This window comes from Penicillium odoratum, assembly GCF_028828045.1.
Source record: "Penicillium odoratum strain IBT 22623 chromosome Unknown utg000006l_segment0_segment0, whole genome shotgun sequence".
In the NCBI taxonomy this organism is placed as follows: Eukaryota; Fungi; Ascomycota; class Eurotiomycetes; order Eurotiales; family Aspergillaceae; genus Penicillium; species Penicillium odoratum.
Genome location: NW_026643148.1, coordinates 2,789,324 through 2,807,911, shown reverse-complemented (window position 1 = coordinate 2,807,911; position 18,588 = coordinate 2,789,324). Strand labels below are relative to the sequence as shown.

At 47.6% G+C, this 18,588-nt stretch overlaps 9 protein-coding genes across 9 annotated transcripts; 5 read left to right on the top strand and 4 right to left on the bottom strand.

Annotated features, from left to right (window-relative positions):
• Positions 1 to 234: 234 nt before the first annotated feature.
• N7520_009505 (uncharacterized protein) lies at positions 235 to 2,149 on the bottom strand (the record flags this gene model as incomplete). The annotated part of the gene is made up of 8 exons (XM_057143439.1): positions 235 to 423; positions 479 to 713; positions 787 to 852; positions 911 to 1,011; positions 1,070 to 1,333; positions 1,399 to 1,657; positions 1,722 to 1,948; positions 2,036 to 2,149. 8 exons carry the CDS (start codon positions 2,147 to 2,149, stop codon positions 235 to 237), a joined length of 1,455 nt encoding a protein of 484 aa, XP_056992727.1.
• Positions 2,150 to 3,155: 1,006 nt separating this feature from the next.
• Positions 3,156 to 4,640, top strand: N7520_009504 (M20 family metallopeptidase; the record flags this gene model as incomplete). The annotated part of the gene is made up of 5 exons (XM_057143438.1): positions 3,156 to 3,260; positions 3,327 to 3,709; positions 3,776 to 4,168; positions 4,231 to 4,358; positions 4,408 to 4,640. 5 exons carry the CDS (start codon positions 3,156 to 3,158, stop codon positions 4,638 to 4,640), a joined length of 1,242 nt encoding a protein of 413 aa, XP_056992726.1.
• Positions 4,641 to 5,625: 985 nt separating this feature from the next.
• N7520_009503 (uncharacterized protein) lies at positions 5,626 to 6,009 on the top strand (the record flags this gene model as incomplete). Its single annotated transcript, XM_057143437.1, has 1 exon — positions 5,626 to 6,009. The coding sequence occupies one exon, from the start codon at positions 5,626 to 5,628 to the stop codon at positions 6,007 to 6,009; it is 384 nt and encodes a 127-aa protein (XP_056992725.1).
• Positions 6,010 to 6,460: 451 nt separating this feature from the next.
• Positions 6,461 to 6,856, top strand: N7520_009502 (uncharacterized protein; the record flags this gene model as incomplete). The annotated part of the gene is made up of 1 exon (XM_057143436.1): positions 6,461 to 6,856. The coding sequence occupies one exon, from the start codon at positions 6,461 to 6,463 to the stop codon at positions 6,854 to 6,856; it is 396 nt and encodes a 131-aa protein (XP_056992724.1).
• A 303-nt stretch (positions 6,857 to 7,159) lies between these two features.
• On the bottom strand, positions 7,160 to 9,007 carry N7520_009501 (NCS2 family permease; the record flags this gene model as incomplete). Its single annotated transcript, XM_057143435.1, has 3 exons — positions 7,160 to 7,777; positions 7,831 to 8,856; positions 8,918 to 9,007. 3 exons carry the CDS (start codon positions 9,005 to 9,007, stop codon positions 7,160 to 7,162), a joined length of 1,734 nt encoding a protein of 577 aa, XP_056992723.1.
• A 688-nt stretch (positions 9,008 to 9,695) lies between these two features.
• On the bottom strand, positions 9,696 to 11,541 carry N7520_009500 (MFS transporter; the record flags this gene model as incomplete). The annotated part of the gene is made up of 3 exons (XM_057143434.1): positions 9,696 to 9,957; positions 10,006 to 10,412; positions 10,468 to 11,541. 3 exons carry the CDS (start codon positions 11,539 to 11,541, stop codon positions 9,696 to 9,698), a joined length of 1,743 nt encoding a protein of 580 aa, XP_056992722.1.
• A 756-nt stretch (positions 11,542 to 12,297) lies between these two features.
• Positions 12,298 to 13,512, top strand: N7520_009499 (serine hydrolase domain-containing protein; the record flags this gene model as incomplete). Its single annotated transcript, XM_057143433.1, has 1 exon — positions 12,298 to 13,512. The coding sequence occupies one exon, from the start codon at positions 12,298 to 12,300 to the stop codon at positions 13,510 to 13,512; it is 1,215 nt and encodes a 404-aa protein (XP_056992721.1).
• Positions 13,513 to 13,825: 313 nt separating this feature from the next.
• Positions 13,826 to 14,956, bottom strand: N7520_009498 (uncharacterized protein; the record flags this gene model as incomplete). Its single annotated transcript, XM_057143432.1, has 1 exon — positions 13,826 to 14,956. The coding sequence occupies one exon, from the start codon at positions 14,954 to 14,956 to the stop codon at positions 13,826 to 13,828; it is 1,131 nt and encodes a 376-aa protein (XP_056992720.1).
• Positions 14,957 to 16,476: 1,520 nt separating this feature from the next.
• Positions 16,477 to 18,236, top strand: N7520_009497 (Zinc finger CCCH-type; the record flags this gene model as incomplete). Its single annotated transcript, XM_057143431.1, has 5 exons — positions 16,477 to 16,674; positions 16,730 to 16,777; positions 16,843 to 17,143; positions 17,197 to 17,498; positions 17,550 to 18,236. The coding sequence occupies 5 exons, from the start codon at positions 16,477 to 16,479 to the stop codon at positions 18,234 to 18,236; spliced, it is 1,536 nt and encodes a 511-aa protein (XP_056992719.1).
• Positions 18,237 to 18,588: the final 352 nt, after the last annotated feature.

The window sequence follows — 18,588 nt, the reverse complement described above, 5'->3', positions numbered from 1 at the left end:
GAGATTAAAGAAAGAAACAAAGAGCAAACACAGGTAAAAGTTACCAAGCAAAAATAAAAATCTCTCTCCAGGCCTAATCAGGCAGCGACGTTTCTCGTATCCGGTCTGAATCCTAAGGCCAATAGCAACACAGCAGCAAAACCCGCACATATTCTTGCAAGTCGCGGTGACCTTAGTTCTAACAAAGAGAATTCAAGCAAATATATCAAGGATTGGTCTATAGCAGCGCTGGACCTAATAAGCGTATCGGAAATTTTTGTTTTCGATATCTGTCAAGTCTGCCAAGCGTAGTTCTTCTTCCCTTTGTTCCACCGGAACGGACGTGCGATCTCGCTTGTTATTCTCAAGAACTAGCAAATAGCGAAGAACGAGGATGGTCACAGTGGATATCGCAAAACATATCATTATGGCGAGGAAGCCAGACTATTCAGTTTTAGCCTGGGTCAATGACGAGCTTTAGAGAGATTGGGGTAATTACCTTGTAGCGAGGGGCCTCCCTGGCGAAGAACAGCTGAGGACCGATAATATTTCCAGCGCAATAGCACGTGAACAAAACTGTGGTCACGGTGGCGCGTTTTGTGAAGCCTCCTGTGTTAGAGCTGACCAGAGCCATTGAGAGAGGCATGCCACTGGAAAAGACATTCAGAAGGCAAAGTCCAACGTATTTCGCTCCAACAGAGTTGCAACTATAGATAACAGCGGCGCCAGTAATGCTAGAGAGCCGCAAAAGCTCAAAATTAGTCATCTCTGGGGCATATGTAGTAAACTCAGGGGACGGTCACAAACCTTATTACATTGACCGCTGCAATTATCAGACACCTGGCATTCGGCAGCTTTGAAGATAGGAATGTTCTGAAGAAATTCAGAAAATCAGAGTTACGAATCACAATATGCATAGAAGGGCACTCACGTCGAAAGAACAAACAAAAACACGAAAAATCCCGCTGGCATTGCCATCAAGAAAGTATTTAGAACCGAAAAGCCAAATCCTTCAAGAATCAATGAAGAGAACTGAAAATAGTGTCAGCAGAGGGTGTATGGTGTACATTTATCCATGGACTTCACTCACAGCTAAACTTCCTCCATTAGGGATATTTGTGGTGAGAGAATAGACAGCCACAAGCCAAGTCTTATAATCGAGAAGAGCCTCTTTTATCTGAGAAAACTCTAGTTTATCGCTCTTGAAACCTGCTTGGTTGGCCTTCAATCGGTGCATGGCAATCTTCTTCTCCTTCTCACTAAGGAAATTGGCATTTTGGGGACTATCAGGCAAGCGCCATAATAGGACGAGCCCCCACGCAAAGGTAATAATGCCGAAAATAATGAAGAGCCACTAAATCAATCAGTAATGGACTAGGTCGCGTGATCATTATAGGAACAGGCGGGAACAACACGAACCTTCCAGGAAGCCAGACTATCATGGATATGATAGATGCCGTATCCGATTAGTCCACTGAAGACCGATGAGATTGAATTTCCGCAGAACCAAAGACCGTGCCTCCATGGTTGCTCTGAGGTTCGATACCAGAGTGATGTGATCAGACTGAATCCGGGCGAGATGCTCGCCTCGGCAATACCTAGGAAGAATCTTGCAACCATCAGTGTCGCAAAGTTCTTTGTCGCAGCATGGCACGCAAGTATGATGGCCCAAAGCAAACTGTGATCGAATGATAAATCAGCGCCAGTTCGAATTTCAATGATTTGGTAGACTGGGAACCTACAACATGATTGATAGGGACTTTCCCAGCGGAAACTTGATTAAGATCAACGAAACCGGGTATGTTGCAAAAAGATAGCCAAAATAGAAGCAGCTCGAGGCCCAATTATACTCAGAGCCATGCAACTTGAGGTCTGTTAGTATGCCCATAATTGTAGATGAGCTCAATGTCTGCTTATCGAGAAATTGGAGCATGTATGCAATGAGCATCAAAGGAAGGATTCTGGCTTTCTCAAATTATGTTAGAATTTCTGCCTATTGATAGAGGTCATTTCACCATGTGGGATCTAATACTTGCCTGAAATCAATCATTCTCACAAGCCTCCGCTCCTCCGCAGGATCAAAAACTTCCCAGACTTCTCCCAAGTCGGTATCATTGTTGTTCTTCTCTGGGGCTTCTAAAACATCCGGTGTCTTCAACATATCGGCCATGGTTACGAATCGTTTCCACAAAAGGGAAGTTCGTGATAAACGATCGAGAGGACTCGCTCCCTCTTTTAGATACTCTCACAAATAGGATCTTTGATGAGAATCGAAGTGTGGCGTTTCGCCTATCATGGCTAAAGTAATACTGATTTCCCTATCTTCTTCTCCCTCCTTATATTCCCTTATCATAAGCAATTTCTATGGCTGCAGCCGTGCTATGAATGTGAGCTCTGTGAAAGCTCGACACGATTGGTTGATTTGAGAATCGAAAGAAAGCGCTAAATTATCTGGCCCAGGCCCTGATAAACTAAGAAAAGTAGACGGAAAATCCTATCTATCTAACAACTGATTAGATATGAAGTAAAATTCAGAAACATCATGTTGTTCTGGGCAACGCGAGGCGAGGACCAACCGTGCCTCGGAGATTTTGAGATAGATATACGGAATGGTTTGGTCGATCTTTGATAGGAAAATTCAGATTGCTTATCCCGCGGAAAACATGACGATGAGAGCTCATTCGTGTATAGTATTATATCAACTTTAAGCATGTCAAAGGCATGAGCGTCTGATACTATGAGTCCTTATTCTAGTTGAGGCAGCCGATTGGTTCTCGGTTAGAAAGTCTTGAGTCCATCCAATCAAAGTCTGCGGTCGGCAATAAAGATGTCCAATCAGGTGAAGGGTCACGTTTTAGTGCCAGTGGTCTTATCGTTGTTCTAGCCGCTTTTGACTTAGGCCTCAAACAGCGGGATTAATCTTAAGCTACCATCAATTATGCTTATGCTACCACCCAGGTGACTATGCTTATGCTACTACCCAGGTGACTATGCTTATGCTACTACCCAGGCGATTATTGCTTATGCCAATACCCAGACAATTATGCCTATACCACCACCCAGCCGATCATGTCGCAAGAGAAAGGGTATAAGAAGCAGCCATCTCGCGTCAGTCAAAATCTAAACAACAGGCGGATCAAACGCAGGCGCAAAATAGGCACGAAAACAAAACCAAAATGGGCAGTATTTCTCAGATCCCACTTTCTGCACAGGAAGTTCGAGTAGAGGTAGATGCTGCTATCGAAGCAGTCGAAAAGCATCTTCAAGAACTGAACAGAACTGTATGATCTCTCGCTTCCTGCTGGGTGAGCTTGTTGACAAATTAAATGCTGACAATTAGCGATCAGATCTGGTCGAACCCTGAGCTTGGTCAAAAAGAAGTTCTTGCGCATGACGCTATATGTCTCTTTTTTGAGTCCCTCGGTTATGATGTAAAGCGCCATGCGTATGGAATTGAAACTGCCTTTGAAGTTTTGAGTGGCTCTGGTGGGAGACTCATCAACTACAACGCCGAGTACGACTGTCTCCCTGGGATCGGGCACGCATGTGGCCACAACCTCATAGCCACAAGCTCTATTGCAGCCTTCCATGCCCTGTCTACCGTCTTGAAGAAATTCAACATCCCAGGTCGGACCCAGCTCCTCGGCACCCCGGATGAAGAAGGGAAAGGTGGCAAGATCATGCTTCTGGATGGTGGAGCGTACAAGGGAGTAGATGTCTCTTTGATGGCGTATGTATTCACTATTTCCTTGTTTACGCGTCGTCCAACCTGCTGACATGCTGAATCTTGGCTCAGTCATCCCAGCCCTCTTTATGCAGAGCACAAGGCTGCCGGAATCGAAGGAGTGGCAGGTTGTAGAATGATCGCACGCCAGTACATCGAGGTCGAGTTCCGAGGAAAGAATACCCATGCAGGAGGAACACCATGGATGGGAATCAATGCACTCGATGCAGCAGTTGCAGCATATAACAACATCTCCCTTTTGCGGCAGCAAATCCTTCCTGATGAACGCATACATGCGGTCTTTCTAGATGGCGAGAAGACTATCAACGTGATCCCAGCTCAGGCGCGGGTGGCACTTCAGGCCCGCAGTCTAAATCTCAATGGACTACAAGCACTAGTGGAGCGGGTCATTAACTGCGCGAAGGCTGCAGCAACGGCAACGGGGTGTCAGGTTGATATTCAGAAGTATGTTCACCTTACACGCCTGACGGACTTGAAATTCACGGGCGCTGATGAATTGAAAATAGAGAACCATACTATGCAGATGTCACTGTGAATGAGACACTGTGTGAGAGGTATCAGCAAAATATCGCGGCGTATGGGAAGGGTGTCATGAAAATTCGGGATCAGGTTGCCTCGGGCTCATCCGACGTCGGTATGTTACTCCAATATACCTCGCAAATCATGATGCTAATTATCGGAAGGAAATGTCGGCTACGTCGTTCCGGCATTGCATGCTCTGTTTGGAATTCCATGCGCAAAAGGGGTATCACCTCATAGTGCCAACTTCACTGATGCAGCAGGAACTGATGCAGCTTATGAAAGTGCAATCATTACTGGCAAGACATTGGCGCTGGTAGGATTTGATGTAGCCACAAAAGATGAAGTGTTCCAGGCAGTGTACTCCGATTGGCAAAAGGAGATGGCCAGAACATAAGAAAAGTCATATGATCTTGGTTTGGACCTTACGTAGTGCTCAATCATTCAGACTTAGCCTCGTCAAGGTCTGTTTAACGCCTTATATAGTCTGTGATCAATCATTCATTTGTCTGTTTCTCGTGTTTTGCTGGCCTTGTCAACCTTGTGTTTAAACTCTAGCGTATCTTCCAGCCTACATTAAAACGGATCGAAATGTACGCCGTAGCCTGGTTCAGGAAGACGGAAGTCGGTCCATCATGGGCCAATCAGGGAAGAACGCTTATCGCTGCGTTTACATTTCCCCGCAACTAGTCTCGTTTCGGTTCATGAGGCTTATCTTCGTACACGCTTCTTTTCTCTCTTCTTCTTTCTCCACATCCACAACCCCACATGTTTTGGTCTACTACTTGAGCGTCATTACACTTCAATGATTCTTCCCCCTCTTGACTGCATACGCACCAAAACGTTATATTTTCCTCGTCGCGAAAACTACGCAATCCATGCCACAAAGATCAAGGACAGGTTGCACCACCTGTCGAGAACGCAAGGTAAAATGCGATGAACGGCGTCCAATCTGCAGTACCTGTCATCGTTTGACTCTATCGTGCAGCTGGATTCCTCATATCCGGAAGCAACGGACAATGCGAATACCTCAGCAGACTAAGTCACACAGTCTACCGGCACACAGGTTTGCACACCCGCGGCCAATAAGACCCAAGGTCCTCCCGAGTCACCCCTCTCGTCTGGGGATCCTAGGTGCGCTCGTTACAGCATAGTCCCTTCACCAGATGCTCATTTTGAGATCAATTCTTTTAGGGCCAATACTCCCAGTATTGGATACTAGCCATATTCCGTGTGCGAACTCTTTACTTCTTTCGTCGACAGACCGCCAGTGTCTAGAATACTTCTCTTCTTCGAACCTTGTCGCTTGGACCGGAAAGCCCTGGAAATGGAGCTGTCTCTCATATATCTACCATAAACTGGCTCCTCGGAATGCAGCCATAATGTACATGATAATTGCTTCGTCGGCGAGTGAATTACAGAACTTGGGGCACTCATATTTGCGTCCGGCCTCGCAATATGCGGCTCGAAATTATGGCATTGCACTCAACGAGTTGAATCTCTTGCTCGATCAAGATGTGAAGCCAGACTTGGACTCAAGCCTCACTTGTCTCTTCTTGATGGCACATTATGAGTTGAAGCTTGGTTATTCCAATCAACATATTACGATTCACCTGAAGGGTGTTGAAGCTCTGCTGGAGTCTGGAAATTACTCTTCAGCCCTCGGCGGAAATAATTCGCTGCCATCACATGAGAATGGGGTGGCTGAATCCGAGATTCAGCCGTTCTCCTCTCTCTCTGCACTACTGCTGGTTTGGATATTGTGAGGCTTATTTACCAATCCCACCCAATTTCATACCCGGACAACAAAATGACTTTATGGCAGCTACATTAGTCTCGGAAGCGGTCTCCACACCGCCCCAGACAGCTTTATCACTAAATTATATCATTCTGTCAGAAGTCCTGACTGTTTCCTTGTCCGAAATGCCCGACGGGCCCATTTGCAGTGCTGGGGGAGCGAGTACCCACAAGACGAATGGTTGGACGACTTGGAAAACTATCGCAGCCTTGAGTTACTACACGAATCTTTCTCACTCCGTTCCAGGGTGTGTCAGATGTTGTCTACACCGGATCTAGAGCACAGAAAGTTGCCTCTTACGGAGGATGATATTTTTTGTCGATTGCAGCATATGAGACAGGTCAGTTCTGTCCATTTGTCAACCCTAAGTTACGATAGTATGTTCTTACAAAAAGCAGAATTACGACGACATCTTTATTATGGCAAAGCGACCTTACCGTGCTCCTGTGGAACGGGCTCTCTATACAGCCCAGCTCGCGGTGGTGTACTACTCAGGCCTTATGCTATTTCATCGGCGCATGCTATACGAAGACAGCCCAATGGAGGTTTCACATTTCGAAGCCCTCTCTACCATACCTCATATTGCACATGAGGCCTTTGCCCACAATAAAAGGAACATGTCTCCTTTTTCGTGGGGACTCGAGATGGCAGCGATTGAGACAAATGATCCTATCTACAGGGGCTGGATTGGGGATCGGCTTTTGGAGGCACGTAATTATTATCGCCACAGTGTTATTGCCAGTGAGAATTCGGACCAGATGATACGATCAGACAGTGGCTATAAGGCATTTCACTCGGAATATATGCACAGATAGCTTGAGGTGAATGTATATATTAATATCATGACCTAATAAATTGCTTGGGGGTTGCTCTAGTGATACTCGGAGCTGCAGATTCTATAAACATGTACTTGAAGTTTTGCAACACAGCGTTTCCCATATCAGTTCAAATTCAAAACAACCTCGGGGCCAAGGGTCATTTCGAAGAAAATAAAAATTGGGCAAAGAATAGAGCGCGGAGTATGAAGATTTTGTAAACTGCGAATAGCAGAAACAATAATTTATTCAAGCATATAATACTATGTGCACTGGCTGGGGGCCATTATCGTCCCGAGAGCGTTACTCGGTTCTTGCTCCAGAGCTCTGGCCCTTTTCAATAGCGACACGCTCCTGCTGTGACGAACTAAAAGATCCAGATTCTTCCAACTCCTGACTCTCTTCATCCCGCCGCCAAAAGTCTTTCTGACCCCGTGCAGCACGCTTAACCCATGGAGGTAAGACACCTCCAGGAAGTTTCCAAGACCAGGGATCCGATTCATCCTTGTTTGGGGGAACAATCCGACCTCCACTGACCTTTTCAAGAATCCAAGCAATCGAGTTAAGAAGAATATAGCTGAGGATACCCGCAATCAGACCGTACGCAATGCTGTACGTGAAAGGCATGATGGCGATGGTCAAAAATGCCGGGATCGCGTCGCCGTAGTATCGCCAGTTGATATCGGCAGCGGACTTGGCCATGAGTGCACCGACAATCACGAGCGTGCAACCTGTTGCCCAAGCAGGGATGGAAGCGAAGATCGGAGCGAAGAAGACAGAGATGAAAAATGCGATACCCGTCATGCAGGATGTCAGGCCTGTTTTTCCACCTTCGGAAATTCCGGCGCCAGATTCGACAAATGCCGTCACGGGGGGACTGCCGAAGAGAGATCCGATTGAGATGGAGATTGCGTCAACCATCTGGAGAATGTTAGCTTTTTGGAAGGTTCGTTTCGAAAGTAGTAGGAACTTACATAGGCGATAGCACTTCCTTCGAAATCTTGGGTCTTTTCATCGATAGCACCTGCAAATCGAGCCATGGAGTACATGGTACCAGTCGTATCCAGAATATCAACATACAAAAATGTGATAAATGCAAGACCGAACTGTGATCCGTGCCCGGAGATATCCCACTGCTGAGCAGATAGGATGTGTTTGATAGGATGGAATGTCACAACTTGCTTGAAAAAGTCAAACATACTCGTTCCCAAGTCGGTGTAGGGGAAGTAAGTCACAGGAGTCGTCCGGGGCCATGAGATAATCGAGACAAGCAGGATACCAATGATGACAGCACCCTTGACACGGTACATCATCAACAGCGCAGTCAAGAATCCGCCACAGAAAATGCCAACCCACATTGTTGCGCTGCGCATCTTTTCGCTGCTGATACAAAGCCCAGTATCTGAATCAAAGTACTGATCCGCGCACCCGGCTAGTTCGATGGGGGTATCAACTCCACCTTGTATTAGGCCAATGCCAGCACTATAGGTGAGACCAATGAGGGCAAGATATAATCCAATTCCGACACCCGTGGCTAGCTTGATCGAAGCAGGGAGTGCACGAGCCAACCATTGTCGCATACCACACAGAGTCAGGCCTAGGAAGACAAAGCCCTCGACAAAGACAGCCGTTAGAGCCACGCGGTATGGAATCAAGCCAGATCCATGTGTGCCGACAACTGTGTAAGCGAAATACGCATTCAAGCCCATTCCCGGCGCGAGAGCGATTGGAAGGTTGGCGAAAAGACCCATGCAGAATGTTGAGAGGGCGGAGATTGCGGCAGTTGCGGTAACCAGGTCGCGCTTCACTTCTTGTACGCAGAGAAGATATTCGGTATTCGTGGCGCAGTAGTCTGACATGCTTTCTTCGGGGCAGACACATGTGCCGCCAGTCGTGGAAGTGATATTCGCATTCACGGAGATGATATAGGCCATCGCGAAGAAAGTTGCAAGACCCGCACGCATTTCAGTGAAGAAAAAGCTACCCTTTCTCTCTCTAGGCTGTGGAATATGGTTGTCAATCCCAGTAAACTTCGATGTTGTCTTTGCCGAAATAACTTACACGCCCGGAGTTTTCCAATCGAAACCATCTTCCTACAGGGCTTTGAGCAACCCGGAGGTTGGTATCGTGAATCCAGCTGTTGAACCCCATTCTAGCAAGCAAACAGCTATTACGTGCTTCGAAAATACAGGGTATAAACCACTGTTGTCGTTGCGACACAGTACTGCGCTGGGATTTCGAGCAGTGGAATGGGACTCAAGCCTTTCAAATAAAATGAAATTAAAAGAACAACTCCTCTCTCCACCAACCAAAGACCTCTGATAAGAATCAAAAGAAAAAAAAATTCATTGGCAATTTGATTCTCATCATCTCCGCCTCCCAAGACCCTTGGCAGGCTTGGCGAGTTGGTTTTTCAGCCGGAGAATTTCAGGTTGGACGCTTCTTTGCCGACATGACTTTGCCATGGTCTTTGGCTCGGCAACTATTGTTAGTGGGTCCCATGCTGAAAATGGAATTTGATGGTTGATGTTTAATGAATTAGAACTAAATTGATATCTCGTGTGCATCCCAAATACGTCCTAAAATTCCAGAATATACAATGCACCGGCCTTTGTCTAATCGTGATGCTGACTTGCCAAGATCACAGGACGTCTTGGCTCATCTCAGACATCTTACATTGGGGGATTCACAGGGTCCAACTGATAACATCGGCAGAATCCGATCGGCCCGGAGTGGGTTTGCCACTTTTGTGAGACTCTCCGATGAAATACCACTCAGGTGTCTGTGTCATTGACACCCTCACGCAAGTGATAGCGATAGCAATATGATGCGGGATGCCCTATACACTCGCCCGCTCATTCTTCTCAACCGGCGTCGTTGGGCGCGGGTCCCCAGTCGGCGCAAACTTGGACCTCTTTCGCAAGGCAGGCCCGACTTTGATAAATAAGAGTGGAATAGGGACCATGATAAGAGCAAGGCATCCAAGGAGAGTACCAGCCCATTGGACTCCCAAATTGTTGAACATTTGTTTTGAGAAGAGAGGAAATGCCGCTCCAACCGATGAACGGATGATGGTATTTGCAGCAAAGACTGACGCGGCACTAATTTTATGGTCAGTGTGAATCGGACTCAGATTCAGAATGACTTACAATGTCAAGTATGAGTCAATCAGATAGTTGAAGCACTGCAGAAAGATCACGTAGATTCCGAAGCCAGTGATCACACCACTTGCTGTTGGGGCCATCCAATGGATCGATTTAGTCCATCCTGTCCAACCGAACCAGAAAAGTCCCACGGTGAAGAACACGCCTCCGACGATGGATGGTGGAAGACGCCATTCAGGAATGGGGACGTTATTGTTGGCGGCCAACTTCTTTGAGTATGACTTTTGATCATACAAAATATATACTCCAGCAAAGAGCTCGCCTATAATCAGACCAATGAAGGGAAGGCTTCCAACACCAAGGTTCATTCCGTGAATTTCTTGGAAGACGACAGGATATGCACTGAGGAGAGCATAGATCAAGCCATATACAAAGCTCATCCAAAGGGAAATCTAATAAGTGTCAGCTAAGTGGCTCTTGTTTGTTCCTTGAGGAGGAGTGACGCACGAGAAACACAATCGGCTCGGTGAATAGCATGCGAAATGGTCGACTAAAGTTGACAGTAATCAGTTCGTGCAAGTCCAGCTCAACTTCCTCCTGTCTCGCACGTATACCCCAGTTATGCGTCTGCCTGCGGAGTGTGACGGCTTTTTCGACCAAGATGGTTGGGGCATAAGTCTCCTTTTGAAAGACAAGACAGAGCCCGGTTGCCAGAAACCCCATGATACTGGCGATATACATCGTCCATCTCCAACCAAGGTATGAGTCGGTGATAAAGCCACCGGTGAACGGGGATGCAAAGGGGCCGACAAACACCGCCATCGCAAACATCGCAATTGCAATTCCGCGAGTCTGATTATTATACATGTCGGCAAAGACGGCCGGGACAATGGCAATCGGGCTTGCTGAGAAAAATCCCGCAAAGAACCGAGTCAGCATGAGTGTCTGCACGTCTTTGCATGTCGCTGTCCCAATCGTGAAGATCGAGAATCCAAACATGCCGACACAGATTGGCCATCTTCTGCCAATCAATTCGCTCGCCGGTGCCCATAAAGTAGGCCCGGACGCGAACCCCAGCACATATAGCGTCACACCCAGGGTGGCAACCTCACTGCTGATATGAAACCTTTTGTCGATCTCACTGATACCGGCGGAGAAAATCGCGCTGGAAAACGATGCGACGAAGGTTGTGTACGCCAAAACCACTGAAATGGTGATCTTCTTCGCCAGTGACCAATTTTGCGGATGTAGAGGATCATCGACACCTGTGAATTCCACGACGAATTGTTCTGGATCGGGTAGATCTGGAGGGAATGGCTTTCCTGCTCCCATTGGCAGCCATTGTTCGCGGGGGACTTTTCCGATTCCAGATCCAACCGTTGACTTGTGTTGAAGGCGATAGGTCTGGATGCGCTCGAGCTCAACTTCCTGGAGGGCAGTCGGCCGTCTGGTGATAGTTGCCGTCTCCAAGTCATCGTTCAAGCTTCGACGATCCTGTCCGGTAGTATAGGTGGCTAATTCGTCATCATCACTTGTCGTAGAGGTATGGGAGTCTTGACGAGAGGGGTGGTTTGGTTCCATGACCTGGGAATGTACAATCAGGCAAATGCCAAAAGAGAGGCAAAGGGGACTTTCAATGAAATTTGCATCTGTTGAAATCCTTGAAAGAAAAATATTGTCACGACTTCATCACTTGGATTTTCAACGGAAACCTCGGGTTCCAGGAAGCTTATTCCACAGTATAGATCGTCATCATCTGGGAGTTTCCCGACCGGGCCGAAACCACCAAAAAGCCAGAGCTTCAGCTTGTTTCATATTCGGGCTATGGCAGGCTAATCTCAGTCTGAGATCGCATGAAAGGCAGCAGCAGAAACATTGCAGATATCGGCATGTTTTTCAAAATCGCGTGATATCACCAGACAAGGTCGTAGAGATCGAAATTACTCCCGTGGCGAATTTCCACTTTGGGTAATCCATGGATCTACATGTGTTGATCCCTTTACGTACCTGGGACGACCAAATTTACAAGAGATTTTCCATGAAAGTTTCTACATCCATAGCTCGCTTTAATATGGAAGAATTAAAAATTCAATATCAGCTTCTGAAATGCTATCTCCCGTGTTAGGGCTCTTACCTGTGTACGAACGAGATATAGTGCTTACAAGTGGAGAACGTGCGGAAAGTGCACGGTTTACACTACTGAAATGAACAGAAATTCATAAGAGCTGCCTGCTTCGACTCATGTAAAGTGATCATTTTTTTTCTCACCACTCATTACCTATCACTCATCATTCACGCAATTGAGTTTTTTAATTCCAAAGTTCCAAGGTCTCCACTATGACGAAGATCCACGGAACAAACGACCCCGCATTCGACCCAGTGCGGGCGCTTCTGCGGGAACGAGTCTCTTCAGGAGACGAACTAGGCGCGTCGCTGTGCGTCAACATCGATGGAAAGAATGTCATTGACTTGTGGGGGGGCCACGCCGATGTGGCCAAGACTCAACCCTGGGAAAAAGACACCATAACAGCTGTCTGGTCCTGCTCCAAGATCGTCACCAACCTAGCAGCTATGCTCCTGGTCGATCGTGGCCTACTCGACGTGAACGAAAAAGTCGCGACATACTGGCCCGAATTTGCAGCTAATGGAAAAGAGAACATCAAAGTCTCCCATATCTTGAGCCACTCGTCTGGTCTTCCCGCCTGGGAGTTCCCCGTCACATTCGAAGAACTCTGTGATAACAAGGCGGCTACCGAGAGGATTACCAAACAAGCCCCCTGGTGGACCCCTGGTTCGAGCAGCGGCTACCACCTTGCTAATCAAGGCCATATGGTTGGTGAGATTATCCGCCGAATCAGTGGGAAGTCCCTGGAACAGTTTGTCGCGGACGAGATCGCCTGTCCGTTGGATGCCGACTTTCAGTATGGAGTTCCGGAGGATCAGTGGTATCGCACGGCGGAAATCATCCCATCTACGTCTCCGCCTATTGAGAACCTTGATCCCACTGGCATTCCAGTTCGAGCGATTATGGGATCCCCGTTTCCCGCGGAGGTTTCAATGACGCCTGCGTTCAGGAAGACTGTGGTCGGTGCCACCAATGGATTCAGCAATGCGCGTGCACTGGCCCGTATCGGTTCAATTGTGTCTCTCAGTGGCACTGTTGATGAACATCGCATCGTGGATCGTACTACGATCGACAAATTCCTCGAAGAGCAGGTTGCAGGGTACGATCTTGTCCTTGGTCAATATATTCGCTTCGCTCTCGGGGTGAGTTTGGCGGATTATCGCACTCGTGCTTGGATTCCAGAGGGGAACGTCGCTGTGTGGACCGGCTGGGGAGGGTCGATTTTGATCGTGAGTTGTTTCTCGTTTCCTACCTTGCTGATATGGTTCCCGCTGACTTTGACCACCGTGAAGATGGATCTCGATCGACGGATGACGATCGGGTATGCGATGAATAACATGTGCGAAAACGGAACTATGGGAAATCCGAATACTGAGGCATACGTCAGAGCGATTTATGAGATTTCAAAGAATCTGTCTGTCTCATAGTCTGTTGGAGTTTTCGTGTCACGTCCCTCTGGTTTTTGACGCCCAGCGCCCATGCAGGCAGTTCACGCTTAGCATGGACTTGTCAGTCCTGATACATAACCCAACAAATGATACCATTGTATCATGATGCTCTTTTCCGATAGTTCTAGGTCCCATTTTATCACGTAGCATTGAATAAATTTGTCGAATTGATATGTAGGTGGACCTCTTAAGGTAAAAACATCAATTTGTCGATATATGAAAGGCCACGAGGCAAATGCTGAAGTAGGCTCATCTAATAACATTAGGCTGAACTGGACCCCCGTAAAGTCTACTATGAGAGCTTCTTGCCCTTGGTAATCTGCTGCCTCGGGCCAGTCTCAGCAAAGATTAACTCGTCACGCTCCCACATCAACTCAACAGCAGCACCAGCCGGCCCACTAAGAGCCGTCAACAAAGCCACCTTGAATAGAAGGCTGGTCCAAGAAATAGAGCTCAAAATCTGTCGGTGGGCGACGGTGTGCAATTTCAAGGCCCACAAGAGAATACCTGCTGACCCAATCATATAGTCCCAACGCAAAAATACATGCACACCTTCTGCGACTGTGTTGACCGTCAACCCGGACCAAGGAACGGGGAAAGAATACACCTTGGACGGATGTAGAGAATCAACGAAGCGAGCATCAAACAAAGCAGGGGCCACGACTGTCGCAACCGAAACAATCAAAGTCACGAGGTGGCTCAGTCCAGCATGAATAAATGCAGACGCGTAGACCCATCGCAAAGCGGATATCGATGCTCGTTGGTTTTTCGTAAAGAATGGACCGAGAACATAGTAGGCCGCAGTTGTGAGGAAGGACACATATGCAGGCCAGGGGTGCCACGATGCAATTGCAATCTGCTTCCAGTCCGAGGAGATCACGGCCGGTGCGGGGAGAACCATCAAGTTCGTTGGAACGAGGAAACCGATCACGAACACAGCTGGAAGAACCGCTAGCACGACGCGAGGGACCCGAATGTTATCCGCGTGGGGGCGGCGCGCGGTGACCGAGCATCCTAGTTGGAGGGCACAGATCAAGGGAGTTGCGAATGCAAAGGTCAGGACTTGGGCTGCTAGACCGAAAACTGCAGGAAATGCTGCGATGGTGCCTGCATTTCCTCTGCGCCATGACTCGAGCACAACAAGAGTCCATGCGGCTCCAAACGTGCCAGAGAACCCTATACTGTGAAGTAGGAGGGTGGAGCTCTGTCCATCCAGAGCCGGATAGAAGAAGGTTGTGAGTACGGTGAGGAGACGATCAATGGGCTCAACACCAGTATAAACGGTTCGCAGGGGTTCGTCGAGACCTGGAAGCTTGCCGGATGCTATGGCTTTGAGGCTTAGCTCATTGAGCCCGTTTACATGAGAGAAATAGAAGATTGCATAGAACACAAAGGCGCTCAGAGAGAACAAAATGACTCTCATTGTCGCGATCGCAGAACGCTGGCGTGCGTTCGCAGATTCCATGCGGGGGTGTACTAGTTGTTTTATTTTATGGCAAGGGCGACGATCTCCTATGGATCATGTGTGTACCGAGGCTGATTTGGAACCAAATTTCCAATTTGAATATTTTGTGCAACATGAAAGTCATTGGCTGCCGATCATTTGTCAATTTTCTTCACGTGGCGTGGATAGATTGAGCATTCTGCTTGCCTGAATTGGGTTGGGGAAAGACATGTCGTGAATGTTCGAAAGCCGAGGCAACGCGAGCCGTGTTAACGCCCCGAATAAGGTTTCAATTAATGCTGAAGAGTAGACAGACTAAATCAGGACCATTTAAGAAATTGAATTTGCAAATTAAAGTAATTTATGGCAGAATCAGCCAGCAGTAATTGGATTCGAAGGAAAATGGGATCATTGGGCTGGTAAGCTTTCCTATTCTATCATGAAATAATCTCACCACCTTCGCTCAAGTACCTGGGATCAATGGATATGCGCCCGTAGCATATCCTCGAAATGGTGCCGTAATCGCCATGAGGCCGTGTTACTCTCTGTCTGTACCTGCTACTATCAAGCCACGCGCATACGCCATTGATGCCCTGGAGACCCGGCTGCATGGAGCCAGGCCGTGTCACTAGGGACCAACACGTATCTCAAGCGAGAGAGGCTTGTTGGACCACACCGATAGAACTGACCAGAGAGGGCATTGCTCTAATGTGCAGCATATTCAGGTCCAGGCTTTGGATGTAATTCCAAATCCCACGGACAGGCCTGACGCAGGCGACCGGTCTTTCACGAGGACATAGCGCTTGCGAGCTATCCACCCGTGGCAATGTAGTCGCGGGGTATTTTTTAGTCTTTGTTCGCAGGATGGGCGAAAGAACGGGGTGTAAAGGACTCGGGGAGATTGTGGAAGCATGAATTGGTAAAAGGCCGAGGGATGCCGAATGTGTTTGTGGCTTCACAGATGTGGCCGCGAAAATGACTCAACATATTCGATTGAGAGAGGATCCTAGAGCAAAAGAAGTCCAAACGACTTTCTACCAGATTCTAAAGAGACTGCATAAGCAAGGATGACAAAAAGTCTGCATGAAACAGCGTGGCCAAGGCCCCAAATCCGGATAATTCAGTTTGTTGATCCCACTGATTCTACCCGCATCGCAGACAGCGTAAATCTGGGCTTGGTGCCATTGCTTTGTCGAAAGCCAGTATGTAATACAACGCGTATTTCTTTGTGATTCTCCGTAGAAACAAGAAGCGAGGAGCGGAAGATTGCAAAGATGAAACTGCACATGCGCGAACGCGAGTCAGGTGATGATACCCCACTGTTGATTGACCGCTTCTGCCAACACAGCTCAAATTTAGTTTCTCCTCTTCCCCACGTATCAACATTCCACCATTCTTGTCGATCCTTATCTCTTTTTTGAGCGAAATTACATGTTCCCAATCTTTCTTGAATTTGTTCATTACATGGGATAGGCGGAGGCCTTCCCGCTAAGTTCACGATGCTGAGGGAATCGGATATAGATTCCCTAAACAATCACCTTGCATCTTTGTCCCGGGAAAATCAACGCAACCATGAGAACTTGCAAGCCTTGCTTACCCAGTTTAAGGATCTTCTGGACGACTACAGCTCTCTGAAGAGTGATTATGAGGAAGTCAAGGAAGGTCGGGAGAAGTACAAGAGACAGGCTCGGGGTCAGGTAAGCTAGCGGGCGCCTAAACATCCCAGGATAAGCTACTAACCATAATTGTCAGGACCGTAACCCATTCGTCCTAGTGCTTGTAGATGGAGATGGATACCTTGTAAGTTTCCATGTCCATTCATACTTTTATATTTCGTTTCATTGAGCTAATCAAAAACCTCTCAGTTCAAAGAGCATTTCCTCAAGGCGGGCAGCGAGGGTGGTATCAAGGCCGCCCGCGAGCTGAGTGACTCCGTTAGGGAACTAATGCATTCGACAATGGGAATGCAAGCTGAATCATGTCGAATCATGGTTCGCGTCTATGCCAATATGCTTGGACTGTCTAAGGTCCTCGCTCGCGCTGGAATGGTTGGGCATGAAGCTCGCTCTCTATCACCCTTTACGTCATCCTTCACTCGCGCTCAGGATCTTTTCGATTTCGTTGATGCTGCCGAGAAAAAAGAGGGCAGCGATTTCAAAATTAGAGGTATGCACTCATCCTTTTCCGCGCAATCCATACCATGCTAATGCTTGTCATAGAAATGTTTCGCCTGTTTGTGGATCTTCAGCAATGCCGTCACATTTATTTTGCAGGCTGTCACGACACCGGCTTCGGCTCCTTGCTGACTCCATACAGGGGAAGTGACCGGATTACCCTCATCAAGGCGGCCAACTTCCACCGAGAGTTTGAGGACCTAAACCTACCAATTAGAGAACTACCCTCTGTGTTCATGTCTACACCCCTAACTCCCACAAAGCCAGCTGCAGCAGTCCAGCCGATCAATACCAAGGTCAATAATACAGTGAACGGTACTAAGCCGATTTGCAAACATTTCCAAAAGGTAACCCCTATTTACTACCGAAACCATCCATCCATGCTCATACTTTATTAGGGAATATGCAAATTTGGTGTTGGTTGCAATAAGCAACATGTGATGCCCAATCAACAACTGGCTAAATCAGCAGACTCGGAGGCTCCATCGCCTAAGCAATTGTGGTCTTCTCCAACAGTTGTAGGTCGCACGCTAGAGTTCCTCACTACCACTCTGCCGCCGCAAAGTCTCAAATCCGCGGAATTTATCCCTATCAATAAAGATGGCGACCGCCTGGACCCGTATTGCCCTCACCCATCCCCTGACGCCTTTGATGAATATCATCGCAGAGCCAAGGAACATAGAGTGTGCAATAGCTATCACCTCTCCGGCGAATGCGGTGATATGAGCTGTCAGTATGACCACAGTGACGTCTCTAGTACCGTAATCGAGGTGCTCAGATATATCCTCCTCCAGCATCCTTGCTCAAAGGCTGGAGCTTGTCGATCCATCAAGTGCTATATGGGTCACATTTGCCAAAAGCCTAACTGCAAGGCCGTCAAAAGCTGGCAATGCCGTTTTAACCACCGCACGCACACACTTGATCTCCATGTTTCTCAATGGGTCACACCTGTTGAGCAATCCGAATCTGACGGAATCAATGGAGACCATGATCATGATGAACTTGACGATCATGACGACCAGTCATCTATCAGTGGCGAATCATTCCAAAGCCAATCGCCGAGCAACATGGTCTACGTACTGTAAAGTGCTCTCAAATCCAACGCCGCTAAATTTTAATGGCCAACCTTTACTTACTGATGAGCAACTTCAACTGTGCTCACTGTATGCTTCAAAGAACTGCGAGGCATTAAAGCCGGGGATTGGGTTTATGTTGGGTGGATTTGTTACTTGGAAAAAGGTTTGTTCAACGTGGCCCTTGGAATTTAACCGATGATTCCAGAGGTATTGAAAATGAATTGACTACATCCTGGATTTTACCGCATTTCTCTGCAGTGCCTTTATCTGCACACGAAGAAGAGTTTTACGGTAATGATTACGGCAAAGAGTCTAATATTCGCAGCATTTGTTTCTACAGTCATTACCATGGCAAGATGAG